At 35.7% G+C, this 15749-nt stretch overlaps 1 protein-coding gene across 1 annotated transcript; it reads right to left on the reverse strand.

Annotated features, from left to right (window-relative positions):
- Positions 1–1147: 1147 nt before the first annotated feature.
- On the reverse strand, positions 1148–15598 carry CDNF (cerebral dopamine neurotrophic factor). Its single transcript, XM_004691257.2, has 4 exons — positions 15428–15598; positions 6246–6373; positions 4895–5036; positions 1148–1733 (listed from the first exon to the last, which is right to left on the reverse strand). The coding sequence occupies exons 1-4, from the start codon at positions 15540–15542 to the stop codon at positions 1555–1557; spliced, it is 564 nt and encodes a 187-aa protein (XP_004691314.1). The 5' UTR covers positions 15543–15598; the 3' UTR covers positions 1148–1554.
- Positions 15599–15749: the final 151 nt, after the last annotated feature.

Consider the following 15749-nt stretch of genomic DNA (forward strand, 5'->3'; position numbering starts at 1 on the left):
TGGGCTTTTAAAAGGTTTCATTCAAGTTAAAATAAGGTGCTTTACACAAAATGATCAAGATTCCAAAATCCAGAAACAATAACCCTTTGGCCATTCATTGCACCAAAGCTTTTTAATCCTCATTTCAAAGATACTAAGTGGTAAGTGTCTGATAAGTTCTGTGATGTTCTAACTGCCCAACAGAATATTCATGTACCAAGTAACATGTAAGAGTGAAAATTACATTTTTAACATATACTATGAGTCTGAACAATTTCTCCTTACATCCCCAAAAGGACTCTCTAATTAATAAATGCAATTTCTTAAATGAATAAGAGGTTTTGAATTTATTAATTTCTATAGCAGTTCTTCAAGATATAATTTATATACAATAAAATGTCCAGATCTTAGTTAAATATAATGGGTTTAGTAATTGTAGTTACCCATGTAACCTACTACCCCAATCAAACCATGGTGTTGATTCCCATTACCCCCAGAAAGCTCTGTGGTCATTCCCTTCTCCATCTGCCACTCAGAGGCAATCACCTCTGCAATGGATTTTTTTATTCTTATGTGGCCAGAAATGGAACCCAAAATGATCTGACAGTTTAACACTGATAAAATAGCATGAAGAATCATAAAACTCCATGTTGCCTATAAGTACTCTATATGCTTTAGTCTTCTATCAAAAATTTGTCTAATGTGTGACAGAAAAACATTGTTTCAGTCAACAATGTGGATGTTGATAAAATTTCCTGAAATATTGGCAATGGTGTATGGATCCTGAATCCATTTTCTAAAGTAGGTTTAAATAGATTTTAAATAGGTTTTCTTCACATAGGAAATACTAATTGCAAATGCTGCTTCCTGCCTTTGCAGTTGAATACATAAAGTTTACTTTTATAAAACAAATCTTTTATGAGCCTCCTTGTTGTCACAAGGCATTAAGTCTTAGTACTAGGTTTGATCCCCTGCAGGGGAGCTAACCCACATGGTGCAGCAGAACTCTCAAATCTCACTCTCTCTGCTGCCCTCAGCAGTGTATTGCAGTGATCCACTTGTTCTGCTCCCCACTCTGTCACCTCCTTGTGTCTCTGGCCTTCACCGTAGCTCTTGTATGTATAAATAAATAAATAAATCTTTAAAAAAATCTTTTAATTATGCCACATTAATGGGTGTATTGATGTTAAAAAGTCAGAAAACTAAATATTGTTTCTTTTATGCTAATCACCAGATTAAAATTGGTGCACAGAGAAAGGCCTCTGAGGACTCTCCTTTCTTAGAATGACTTTTCTGCATTGATTTGTCAATAATTTGCTTGTTTTTAATTTAGGAACTAGGCCATAATATATGTGAGACTTACAAGACTACACAACATGCTTGCAAGACTATGAGAAAGGCACTTTTAAATTTTGGGATAGTGCAAATACAAGCTGTCACTAAACCCCTTCTGAGGTATTTCAAAGCAAGACATATGGACCCCACACAGTGCAGTTCTTGGTTACTGGTAACCAACGTATCTTACAGAGTCATTTTGTCTCTAATTACAATCAATGGTGTGCAGGTTTCCAAGAGTCAGAGTTCTGTTTTGGGGGCTGTGGCTGCATATTTGGGAGCTAGTTCTTTGATCAGATTCACGTAGTCTGTCTTTTCTGCACAGGCTCTGCACTCTTCTCCCCAGCTGTATAGTATCTGTTTCAACTTTGCTACTCTCATCTTCGACAGGTCCATTGATGCCAAATCCAACTTCTTTTCTAAAGGACAAAAAGGAAAAGGAAAGGCACAATTTCTGATAAACTAAAAACTAAGAAACACTTTTTAAAAATAGAATTATTAAGGCTCTCCCTGGTGGCACAACGGGTTAAAGCACTGCATTATGAAGCTTTGCCAAGTCACTGCAGCACAAGTTGGATCCCCTGTCAGGGAGCTGACCCACATGGCGTAGCAGACCTCCTCTGAACTGTCCGCTGCTCCCCTCAGCAGCGTATTACAATACATCTGCCTATTCTGCTCCCCACTCTCTCTGGTGAATCCTCTCACCCATCATAACTCTGGCCCGTACCCCAGTTCTGTAAGCATAAATAAATTAATCTTAAAAGAAAAAAAACCACAATGAGTTATCACCTCACACTTTCTAGAATGGCTATCATCAAACATGCAAGCATTAACAATTATTGGAGATGAAATAGACAAGGGAATCCTTGTACACTGTAGATGGGAAAGTAAATTGGTAGAGTTACTATGAAGAATAGTATATGTTTCTCCCAAAATTAAAAATCAAAATACACTACAATTAATCCAGCAATGTGACTTAGGTGTAAATCCAAAAGAAATAGAAAACGGGATAGCCAAAGGGAATCTGCATTCCCATGTTCACTGCAGCGTTATTCACACTAGCCAAGATATGGAAATAAGCTGAGTATCTATCAACAGATGAACAAATAAAGAAAATGTTACACACACACACAAATATGTGTATACATACACATGAAACAAATTAAACTGAATGTATTCACATAACATACATATTTATATGAAAATGAAAGAACGTCCTACCATTTTCAACAATATGGTTGTAACTTGAGAGCACTTAGCATACAGTAAATGACATAAGTCAGCCAGAGAAAGACAAATACTGTATGATATCACTAGGTAGAACGTGAAAAAGTCAAACTCAAAGAATCAGAGAGTAGAATGGTGGTTACCAGCAGCTGGGGAGTAGGAGAAATGGGAGATGATGGTCAAAGGGGCAAACTTCTTTTTTGTATAATGAATTGTATAATTAAAACGTTCTGGGGTTCTCATGTAAACAATAATAATAATGCCTTATATACTTGTAAGTTACTAAGTGAATAACTTCTCATCCCCAAAAAAGTTCTCAGCACAAAGAAGTGCTAGCTGTATAACCTAATGTAGGTGTTAACTAATGCAAAGGTGGTGTCATTTTATAAATGAAGTATATCAAACTTTACGTTAATTTACATGATGGTATATGTCAATTATAGCTCCTTGAATCTGGGGAAAAAATAGAAGTTGAATTTTAAAGTTTTTTTTGCTTGATTTTTCACCAAAACCCTGTCTCCAGACAATCTTAAAATCTCTATAGTGATTCCCATCTTTTTTAGAAAGCAGTAAGCAAAAACTTTCTTTCCTAGTATAAACATAATCCAACTCCACGCATAAATTGTTTGCTAGTTTCATGGTTGACTTGACAGAATCCCCTAAAAGTAGAATCCTTTCTAGCTCAAATTATTAATATCCCACAGCTCAACGATCTCTATTCAATCTCATCTTCCCTTTTCACAAGACACTGGGAAGAAGGATTTTAATCTATTGGTCTATTCAGGATCAATTGTTGAAGGGAAACCATACGTTCTTGAAATGTCAGTAGCTTCTTTGTGTTTTTATAGAGGGCCTGGGATCTGGCATTAATTTTAAAATGGGGAAAAACTCTGTGACAACTTAAAACTACAAGAAAAGGTCAAGACAATATTAAACCTAGTGTGCGGTTCCCCAAGGGCCTCTAGTGGCCGGCGTTGAAAACATTAGAGTTTGTTTCTTCTCAATTATATCTTATTCATTTGTCTATTTTTTTCAACGAAACGAATAAGACCCTGACACGGAGATTTTATTCCCCCAAAAAATGTGTTGAGTGAAAAAAATCAGCTCAGGTTTTTCCCTTTTGTGAACATTGTTTATATGGACTTGGTGTTTCCTGCCTCTACTTCGTTATTTGGAAGCCAATAAAAAGGATGCCTACCCCATAATCATCACCCTAGAAATAAGGGCTTGCCCTTGCCAAACTCAGAAACAGTTTGCCTTTGGTGTCTCTAATCCTAAACCTATTTAACATAGCTATGTAGCTACGGTGGAGGCATATTACACAACTTTGTTGGAAAATAAAACTAAAATAATCAGAGTCAGGTCCTAATTACTTAGGTAGTTTATAATACCACACTGGCTGTATAACATAAAAACGATGACTTACACAAAAGAAATGGATCTCCTCTGTTGGAATTATTAGGTGAGGTAGGAATTTCCCTGCTTTTTATCATATATACTCAATCCACCTAAAAGACTGGCCTAGATACAAACCCTCAATATAAGACTAGATCTAGGAGAAATTTATAAGGCCAAGGATAATATCTTAAATAGGACATCTTCCTTTCCTCGATGTTTATTTTAGGCACCCACAAAAAGGTTATTTCATCCAGCAAAATCTGATTTGATGTGAATAACCTATTTCCTAAAATTTAAAGCTGGCAGAATGTTAACCAAATTTAGGGGAAAAGATGTAGTCACAATTAAAACTTAAATCTTTACATCACTTTTGAATAGATGAACTTTTGTCTTAATAGGTTACCAAGAATTAAGTCTCTTTATGTTTTGAATGTTTTCCTATGTAATCAATAGTGCTTTTGTGTTTAAGGGTTTAAACTTTGCTCTGGGCCCTCCCTGGTGGCCCAACAAGTTAAAGCGCAGCACTACAAATGAGACACAGCCACTTCAGTGCAAGTTCGACCCCGGCTCCGGAGGTGATCCATATGTCATGGCAGACCACTCCTGACCCGCCCACTGTTTGTTCGCCTCGGCAGTGTACTTAGTCAATCTGCCTGTTCTGCTCCCTTCTCTGTCTCTGGTGAGACCTCTCAACACTCTTATACTTCTGACATGTACCCCAGTTCTGTATGCATAAATAAATAAACTTTAAAAAATAAATAAATAAACTTTGCTCTTTGGATTACCATTCTTACTTATGTTGATTGTGCTGCATGTCAGTCAGCAGCCAACAACTATCTATTGATAAGTGAATAATTGTCTCTCCTTCAGACACTGATTTTTTTAAAACATGGCCCTATTTAGAGATTTGGCAATACTTTGGTTATATTTGGCAGTACTTTTGACTCCTGTATACCATATTTTAGTTCACAGATTTGGCTGTCCATCTTCTTTAGCTTCTCACAAATCTTCACTACAGGCATATGCACACTCATTGGGCGAGTGACCTCACTTAGGATCTTGGTGGCTGCATCCTTCGTTGCTCCAAGATAATAGCACTGGAAGAGAAGGGAGAGAACTAAGTGTCCCAACCATTAAAAACACAGGCAGTAATAGAATTTCAAAAAGTGAGAAAGAGGTAACCTAGTTTTCATGGCCCAGCTTTTAAATTTCAACCCCTACTAAGACATCAAAAACAAATGACTTCATTCCCATGATCCAGTCTAATTAGAAATGCCTTTCAATTCACATGATGCTCAAAGACCAATGATGAGAGCTAACACTTGCTAATTGTTTTCTCTGTGGCAGGTACTGCTCTCAGAACTTAAAGACATTGATTTACTTAGTTCTCATCACAATCCTGTGAAGTAAATACTGTTATTATCCCCCTTTATACTCAAGCCAACTGTGGGTCAGCCAGTTAGCAAATAAAATAGACTTGTTTAAAAATCTGGGTACACTAAAGTGGTAATACTTGATGGGGGTATCCCAATAATGCCTCAATTAAAAATAAACGAAATAAATTTAAAAGTAAAATATTTAACATTTTGGTTCTAGAATCCATTTTCTTTTCCATTATGCTACACTGCCTTCCCAGCTACCTGACTTAAAACAGTTTACATTTAAGAGCATAATAATGGAACAAATGAGCATTTCTTAATGAAAACATTGTAACTGCATTAGCAACATAAAACTTTGTGAAAGTGTTATGTTCAGCGTAAACACTGTGGTGAGCAGTCAACCATGCAAATATATCATGACAATCTTAGGCAAAATTAATTAGCTTAAGATTGTCTTTCAAGATGCAAAACAGTATATAGAAAAAGTCATCTGTGTCTACACAGGAAAAGCCCTATAAATACCATGATGAGAAAATATTTGTGCTTCATTAGTTACATGTAAATAATAATATAAAATGTTTTGATAGGTTTCACTAAATTGTCTTTGTAAGAACTGAAAAAAAAACCTACCCACTATGAATTCAAGACAGCAAATTCTCATTAAGAATTCAATTATGTAATTCATTTAAGAAAACATGGAATTGGTTGTTTGTGATTTATTTAGAAAGCAAAATAAAATCAACTATTCCCTACATGAAAATACATATGACTACATTTAGCTGAGAGATCAGTTTCTGCTTGCTCTCTGGAACAAACGTGCTTGAGGCAAGAGTTTAACTGGAAAACATTAAGTTGATGATAAGAAATTAAATTATTAGCAGTTTTCTTCAAGTGCAGGAGAAAACGGAAGGTGAAATTTTACCATACCAGGCGGTTTTCTTTTCCTTTGACGTCCAAGCAAAAGTCCATCAATTCTTTTTCTATGGTGTCTAGAGAAAAGTGGACTCCTCTGGCTATCAAAGAGTTGTAGAATCGGCTCAGGAATTCTTTACATACTAGAAGATGCAAAGAAGTTGTATAATTTTATACAAAAATATAACCACTACCACACCTATGTCTACTCACCAAATGAAAAATAGAATTCAGCATATTGCAACAATAGATTCAAATTATAAAAATGATTAAAAACCTGTTGTTATTAGTTTAGTGTTATGAGTTTATTGAATTTATTGATTGATTCAATAAATTGAATGAATGAGTTATTGAATCAAATATGACTTTGTTGAATCAATTAATCTTTAGAACTAATTTCCTCCTAAAATAAGATTTTCCCCACAAAATTTGACTAACCCTAAAAATATATGTAGTTTTCTATAGTATATGATACTTTGGATAACTTAGTCTAAAGCATTGGGATACCCTCAGGATGTATCTTGAATGAAGACGCTTTGTGAGCTGTGTCCCACCATCATGAGACTGAAGTGAAACCCCAATTTGAACAATCATGTTTAATCCCAGTGCCCAGAACCAGTGAAGAACCTGAGCTCAGGGGAAACACACATGAGAAACAACCATAGCCAACACATTATGGTTTTAAAATCAGTACAGTTATCAAGCACTTTATGTATATTAATTCATGCAAATGTTATAGCAATGATGTCTATAGCCTACATCTATGATGTAGATGCATTACTATTCTCATTTTGCAGATGAAGAAACTGAGTCATAGAGCAGTCAACTTGCCCAGTATGTGGAAGGGATGGAATTAGATCCCAAGTGAGCTGGCTCTGGACCATATACATATCCATCAGGCTTCTCTGCCATAGAAGCAGACTGCTTTCCCATTTAGGGTAAGTGTCTGACCCAAGCAAGCTGAAAGGGAAATGAAGTCAAAACTTATGCTGAAAAACAATGGTAGTGATATCAGAAAGAGAATTCTAGAAGTAAAGTAAAGATGAAAGGAGAGTACTTAGTCCTTTGTTCTCACCATCCTCCTTTTGATTCATACTATTAAATCAGGCAATATGTCCCATGGACCATAACCAGGTATGTTAGCTTTCTGTCTGAAAAAGGAGGCAAGATCTATAAGTAAAACTCTAATACACAAAGGAGACAAAGTCGTTCAACCTATACTCATTTGGTTAAATTAATTCTTCACTTAATAAATGTTTATTGATCACTTTCTTTGCATAGAGTACTATATAGAATTACAAAAGGATAAAATTCAGGAGACAAAATCCAGAAGGAGAATCAGGTTGTAATAAGTAATGACAAGAAAACAAAATGGCAAATGGGAGGCAAATCTAAACAGAGATCACTTACATGTCAACAATAACAGCAAGTCTGCATGAATATAAACAGAAGGTAAACCTAAATTCAGCACAGTCTTAATATATAAGATGAGAACCAAAGAATTTCAATTAAACCGCATTAAGATCCTTTATCATCTGGGAATGATGTTATATTACCTTGCTGTTGAGTTATGTGAGTTCTTTGTAAAGCTTAGATATTAGCCCCTTGTTGGAAGATGAGCAAAACTGTTTTTTCCCTTTCAGAGTACTGCCTTTGTTTTAGTGACAGTTAAGATGACAGTTTAGCAACTTTCAAGGAAATCTGCTTTCCTGGTACAAAAGATTTTTAGCATGATACAGTCCCATTTGTTTATTTTTGCTTTTGTTTCCCTTGACTTTGGAAATAAATCCACAAAGACATTGCTGAAGTCTGTGACATGGAGTGTTTTTTCTGTTTTCCTCTATGCATTTTATGGCTTCAGTTCTTTTGTACAAGTTTTTTATCCATTTTTGAATTAATTTTGTGTATACTATGAGATGGTAGTCTGGTTTCATTCTTTGGCATGTGTCTGTTCAATTTTCACAATGCTATTTGTTGAATAGACTTTCTCCATTGTATATACTTAACTTCTATGTTTTAAATTAACTGTGCATATAAATGTGGGTTAATTTCTGGGCTCTCAATCCATTCCACTGGTTCTATTTTTATTCCAATATCATAGGGTTTTATTACTATTATTTTAGATTCAGTGTATAATTTAAAAGACTAGAAGCACAATATACTCCATTCTTCTTTACTCTTAAAATTACTTTGGCTATGTTGTGTCTTTTGTGGTCCTATATTAATTTCAGTACTGCATTATTTATTTCCTTAAAGACAGCTATTGAAATTCTGAAAGGGGTACTTTGAATCTGTACCTTAGTTTGGGTAAGATAGCCACTGATAGCCATTTTGACATTAATGCTTCCAAACCATAAGCGTGACATATTTTTTCCATTTCCTTTTGCTTGATTTCTTTTTAATGATACATTATAGTTTTTGAGGTATAGCTTTCACCTCTTTTGTTAAACTAAGTACTTTTTAATACAATTGTCAGCATGAACTGCTTGATTTCTTTCTCTTCTAATTTGTTGTTTGCATGGAGGAATAAAACAGACTTTTGTATATTGATTTTGTATGCTGCTACTTTCACTGTAGTGATTTACTGCTGCTAATAGTTTCCTCACAGAGTCGTTAGGATTTTCTTTTTTTCTTTTTTTCAAAGAAGCAGGTTGCTCCTAACTTCTATGACCATAGGAATAACATCCTTTCTCTTTCCTTTTTTTTTAAAGACTTATTTATTTATGCATACAAGAACTGGGGTGCAAGCCAGAGGTCTAGGGGGTGAGAGGATTCACTAGAGACAGAGTGGGGAGCAGAATAAGCAAACTGACTGAAATACTGCTGAGGGAAGAGGGGAGCAACGGACAAGACAGGAGAGGTCTGCCACATCATGTGGGTCACCTCCCTGGCTGGGAATCAAACTTGTGCTGCAGTAGCTGCAGATAGCTTCATGGTGCTGTGCTTTAACCCATTGCACTATTAGGGAGAGCCCTTTAGGATTTTCTAAGTATCTGATCTTGTCATTTGCAAATATGTCATCTTCCTCTTTTCTGACTATCTTTCTCTTGTCTAATTACTCTAGTTAGGATTTATGTTAACTGTTGAGTAAGAAGGGTGAGATTGGGACCTTTGTCTTAAACCTAATCTTAGAGTCAGTTTAAGGAAGTTTTTGGTGCTTTATCATTGAGTATGAGGATAGTTGTTGGTTTGTTGTTTTTACTATGTTGAGGTGTCTTCCTTATATTCCCATTTTGTTGAGCGTTTTAAATCATAAATGGATCTTGTCAAATTCGTTCTCTGTAGCTATTGATATGATCATGTGACTTTTTTCTTTCCTTTTGTAGATCTGATTGATTTGCAGATGTGGAGCCATCCATCCTTGCATCCCTGGAATAAATTTGATCATGGCATTTTAATGTTCTGTTGCATTCAGTTTGTTAAGATTTTGTTTAGAATTTCTGCATCTATGCTCATTAGGGACATGGTGTGTAGTTTTCTTTTCTTGTGATTGCCCAAAAGTGGGGTTGCTGGATCATTTGGTAGTTTTCTTACAGCTTTTAAGAAAAACCCAAAATGGGTTCCTACCAACACTTTATAAAGGCTCCTTTTTCTCCACACCCTAATCAACACTTGTTAATAGTCTTTCAATGTAACCATTCTTACAGGTATGAAGTAATATCTTCTTGTGGGTTTAATTTGCAGTTTTCTAATAAGAAGTGGTGATGAGCATTTTTTAAATTTGTCTTCTTAGTCACCTGTATTTCCCTCTTTAAAAAAGTGTCTCTTCAGTTCATTTGCTCATTTTTTACTGTGTTGTATTGTTGTTAAATTGGATCAGTTACTTATATACCGTGGCTATTGGCTCCTTATCAGATGTGTGATATATAAATATATTTTCCCACTCAGTGGAGTTTTTTTTTTAAATCTGTTGATATTTTCTTTTATAGTACAAGCTCTTTTAAATCTGTTGTTATTTCAATGTTTATTTTTTCTTTCATTTCCCTTGCCATTGGGCTTGAGTCTCTAAAGACATCTCTATGGTTGATGTCATAGACTGTATCACATAAGTTTTCTTCTATGTATTTTATGGTTTCAAGTCTTACATCCAAGTCTTTAACCAATGTTGATTTTTGTATATGAAATTAAGGGATGATCCAGTTTCATTCTTTTACATGAAGCTGTCCAATTTTCCATCACCATTTGTTAAAGATATTTCCCTTCCTTTATTATATGGTCATAGCTCCTTCATTAAAAATTTGATGTTAATAGATGTGTTGATTTATTTCAATTGATTCTGTTCAATTGATTCATGTATGCATTCTTATTTCAATACAAACTTTTAATTAATGTTGCTATATAATATAGTTTAAAAGCAGGTAACATAATGCCTCTATTTTTCTTTTTTCTCCAGATTAGCTAAATTACACCATTGTGATGCCATATACATTATTTTTTTGTTCTGTTTTCTTGAAATATCAAATTTTTATATTGAATTTGTATATTGTTTTTGTTAAGATGGTCATTTTGACTATAATTAATTCTCCCCATTAATGAAAATGAGATATCTTATCATCTCTTTATGACTTTGTTTACATCCTTTTTTAGGTACCATAACGTCTACTCATAGTATTGCCATTCTCCTGTATTTATTATACACTCAAATTTTGTTTATGGTGTTTTTCATACTTTTATTAAAGCATAAAATCATTCTCATATAATTTCACAGATCTTTAAAGTCAATATCATAAGTCTCAATGGGTATGTTTTGGGGATCTTATTCTTTTAATATTGTGTAAATTTATATTTTTGATTAAAAAAATTTTCCTAGCACCATCCTTTTTTATTTCCTTGACCTTTCTCTCCCCCCTAACAAACCCCCAAATCTCAGATATCTCACTTTATTAGTGTCCACCAGTTTTTATAAGTATTTTTATTTTGTTGAATCATGTACAATGTAAATGTCCAATATTTGTCTCTGTCATTCTGATTTGTGTTGCTATACATAATTCCCTAGAACTTCTCTGTTTTGTTATAATAGTAACATTTCATCTTTATCTCTATAAACCACATCTTCTTGTAATACTTAGCTATAGTAAAAAACGTTGCAATAAATATTGTAGAGCATAATGTTTTTGAGTTGATGGTTTTATGTTCTTTGGGTAGATGCCCTTATTGTCTTTTGACTGGTAATTTTCATCATATAGGTATTTTTCCTCCCTTATTAAATTTATTCCTAGGCATCTAGTTATTTTTTATGTTTTTGTAAATGGGATTATTTTCTCAATTTATTTTTCTTCTCACTTATTTGCATTTGGTGCACAACAGATTTTCATATGTCAATTTTGCAGACAGCCATTTTACATACTCATGTACTTTATTAGTTTTATTTTTTGAAGTTGTATTTTTTTATTTATGCATGCAGAACTGGGTACAGGCCAGAGGTGCAGGGTTGGTGAGAGGATTCACCAGAGATAGAGTGGGGAGCAGAAAGCAGACTGACAAAAGTACACTGCTGAGGGGAACAGCAGGTGAAGCAGGAGTGAAGGGGAGCAGAGAGGACAAGAGAGGTCTGCTGCGTCACTGTCTAAAACTAGAACATACCTATTGGTATTATTTGGTAAATTACTTAGAAACATCTAAAATATTCCATTAAGTTAATGACAGTAGTGTTCCTAAATACCTAAAACAACACCAAAACATTACAAACAGGCCACCTTACTTTCTGATGGCAGATATTTCATATATTCTGTATAAGAATATTAAGAACAGCATTGTTGAAAATTATGTAAAAGTGGGAAAAATCGGCCCTCCCTGGTGGCGCAGCGGGTTAAAGCACTGCACTGAGAAACTAAAGCCACTTCCGCATGAGTTCGATCCCCCGCCTGCCCCGGAGGTGACCACATGGCGTGGCAGACCTCTCCTGACCTGCCCGCTGCTCCCCTCAGCAGTGTACTTCGTGGATCTGCCTGTTCTGTTTCCCACTCTGTCTCTGGCCTGTACCCCAGTTCTGTACGAATAAATAAATAAATCTTTAAAAAAAAAAAGTGGGAAAAATCTGTTACTCAGAGGGAGAAGAGATAAATGAACAGTATCTCATTTTCAAAGTGGAATTCTGTAGCTGAGTTAAAAAGAATGAACTATATCTATACTTACCAAAGTGGAAAAAGTTAAGTAGAAAAAAATTACCAATGAATATGTACACTATACAATTGATATGCCTCCAATATCACCAAAAATATATTGAGAGATAATTTGTGGATACATACATTTGTAGTAAAGTAAATGAGAAGCACATACTGACTTAGAAACACAGACTAGTGAAGCTTCCTACCTCTGAAAAGGGGTGGGGGGAATAACAGAAAAAGACTTGGACTTAGCTGTATATGTCTTGTTTTTTTAAGAAAAAGAATGTAGCAAATAGCAAACTAACTTTTAATATAGATATAATATTTTAATGTGTTTGAAGATTTTCTAATGTATTTTTTTAAATTATGATAATATTTTTGAGTAGCAAAAAAATCCTCATCATGCTCAATAAAATATTTGGCAATATTAATGAAATTTAATTAAATTTTAAGTTCAATTATGGTGCAATCAAGCAATTGTTCCAGAACCCAAAAGGAGAAAGTGGTATTTGAAAAATATAATAATGCCACCTGCAGGAAAAGAGCTAGAATTTTTTCTGAGAAGACAGAGATAAAAGGGACCTGCCCTGGTGGCACAGCACTGTGAAACTATCCTCAGCCACTACAGTACAAGTTCCATCCCGGGCCAGGGAGGTGACACACATGGCACAGCAGACCTCTCCTGTCCCGCCTGCTGCTCTCCTCAGCAGCATTTCAGTCAGTCTACTTGTTCTGTTCCTCACTCTGTCTCTAGTGAATCCTCTTACCACTCCTGCACCTCTGGCCTGTACCCCAGTTCTGTATGCATAGATAAATAAATGTTAAAAAAAAAAAGATAGAGATAAAATATGTAGTAGGTTTGCAGAATTATAAAATAACTACCATTGGGCTGGGAACATTTTGTTTAACAGTTCCATGCACATCTAGAACTGAAGCCAGTCCTCATAGTATCTTGTTAGCTTGGTGTGGGGGGGTTGAATAACAAAAACAGATTAGTCTTGTTAGTACCAAGATTATGGGAGAATTGCTAACTAAGTTACATGTTAAAATTAAATTAAGACTTTAAGGATAACCAAAGGTTTTGAATAACTTGTATAACAAAAATTATTCCAATTTTATTTTTCCCTCACCATTATCCCTTTGTCCCTCCACTCATACTCAGAAACCTCATTGAATTTATTACTGTTCTCTAGTTTTTGTATTTTACTTTGTCAAATTGTCTATCATTGTAAAAGTTTCATCTTACCTAAAGCAGTGCTCAAAAAAACATAAATATTCAGGCAAGTAAAATGATGGGTAAAGCAATTTGAGTTTAAGAAAAAATTAAAAACCCTGGAAAACACATTTCCTGTCTATAAATTTCCAGTTCTTAGATGCATGGGTTAGAATTGCCAAGCCACTGGTTTTTGAAGAAAAGCCAAAAATCTTAACTATCAAGTTTCTCAAATTTAAGATGTAGCTCATTATTTTAAATATTCTTCAAAATACTGGCAAACTTAATAAAATACACTGTATTTTAGATCTACTTATTAAAAATAGATGTAATAAAGACAACAGATGTGGCTCATGAACTATCAGTTTCTTACCTTTGCCTAAATAATGTACTATTTTAATCTTACTAAGGGAAATTAAGATCTAGAAAAAGATCTAGAACCTTGTTCTTCTAAAACTAGTATTTTCTTCTTGTGATGCCTCAACTTCCTTAACAATGAAAATATACACCTAGGTTAGTCACACATGAAGTTAATAGTCACAATATGCTGTAATAAATTCAGGAAAGACAGCATAAGCTTCATATTCAGCTCTGGGTCTTCTGAAAGTTTTTTGGGTGTACTCCAGAAATTAAATTATGAATGACTAATATGCTAACTTATTTATAACTCACAAATTCTGCTTTAAATGTACAGGGCACATTTAAGATCTTTTTTTTTTTTTAAAGATTTATTTATTTATTCATACAGAACTGGGGCACAGGGCAGAGATGCGGAGGGTGGGAGGATTCACCAGGGACAGAGTGGGGAGCAGAACAGACAGATCCACGAGGTATACTGCTGAAGGGAGCAGTGGGCTCAGGAGAGGTCTGCTGCGCCATGTGGTCACCTCCGGGCAGGCGGGGATCGAACTCATGCGGAAGTGGCTTAAGCTTCTTAGTGCAGCCCTTTAACACGCTGCGCCACCAGGGAGGGCCCCATTTAAGATCTTTAAGCAAAGTTGTAACTTTAGTAAATAAATGTGAAATATTTTAAATAACATGACAATATTTTAAATATCTGGAGAAAAAGTTGTAAACATTGCCAGGCTGACAGAAAGTTGGACTTCAGTTATGAAGACTTTAGTGTCCGGAGAACATCATCCATTCTATCAACATATCTGGTGAATCTGCCAGAAAATATGAAGGTGTTACAGCAGTCCAGGAAGAAGGGACTAGAATAATTATCTTCTTTGACCTTGTTAACCATACTTTGAACTACTGTAATGCTAATTTTTTGAAAACCAAGTTCACTCGCTGACCTCAGAGACAAGAAAAAAGACTCAGTGAGCTCTAGACCTAGACCCATGCAGATCTGTAAACAGAGAAGGAAATACTCTTCCTCCTCTCTAAGGAGTTAATGTATTCAGTAAAGCAACTTTTCCCTATAAAGTTAGTCGCTGGTTGTGGCCTGATTTAAGCCACCTCAACTCATTTACAACTTTGTCACATTTTATTTGCCTTTTGGGGGTCGAATTAATTTGAACTTGAAAAACATCTGTGCAAAAAGGAGGCAAATCTCGCGGTTAGGAACAGCAGAATCAGTTCAGCACCTAAGTCCTCTGAATGTGGTTGCATTTTCACAAAATCGAATCCAATCCCAAAACACCAGGTTTGATTGTGCAACGTAAAAAAATCACAGCAAGACCAGAATGCGGCTTCCAAGTGTCACTGGGCCCGTAGAAACTTCTGCCTACGCTCAGGTGAAAGCAATGGGAAAAGGGACGGGGCCTGTATTTCTGATCGAAATGTTATTTATAGCCATGGCTGAGAGAAGTCAAAGCCGACTAAGCGCTGCAGCGGGATGTCACCGCCATGCAAGCAGGTTTCACACCTCTCACCTTCACAGTCGGCCCCAGGCCACACCTCTGCCTCCTGGCCCTGCACCGGCCCGGGGTGAGAGAGCCAAAGGCCGGCGCAAAAGACCACCACAGCGGCTGGGACAGAGCACCACATGCTGAGCCAACTGCTCCAAACACCTATACAAGCTTCGTCAACCTACTGCCGCGCGGGCTCTCGCCAGGGGCTGCTCCAGGACTCCGGAAAGTCAAGTCTGTGATTGGAAAATATCTGCCAGGAGTTGCTAGGGCAAATGACGCGAAAGCAATCCAGAATTTTCATTGGCTCGCAAGAAGAGGCCTACATTGGGCGGGGCCATTCGTC

This window comes from Condylura cristata, unplaced genomic scaffold, assembly GCF_000260355.1.
Source record: "Condylura cristata isolate star-nosed mole 26May11 unplaced genomic scaffold, ConCri1.0 scaffold00030, whole genome shotgun sequence".
Classification (NCBI taxonomy): Eukaryota; Metazoa; Chordata; class Mammalia; order Eulipotyphla; family Talpidae; genus Condylura; species Condylura cristata.

Bases quoted from the DNA above. Each gene is read 5' to 3' on its own strand.
- CDNF (XM_004691257.2), bottom strand. From the start codon at position 15,542: ATGTGGTGCTCTGTCCCAGCCGCTGTGGTGGTCTTTTGCGCCGGCCTT. The intron at 6,374-15,427 runs GTGAGAGGTGTG...TGCATCTTCTAG, and splicing joins GCCTGGGGCCGACTGTGAAG to TATGTAAAGAATTCCTGAGC. The intron at 1,734-4,894 runs GTATACAGGAGT...TTTGTCCTTTAG, and splicing joins AATCTGTGAACTAAAATATG to AAAAGAAGTTGGATTTGGCA.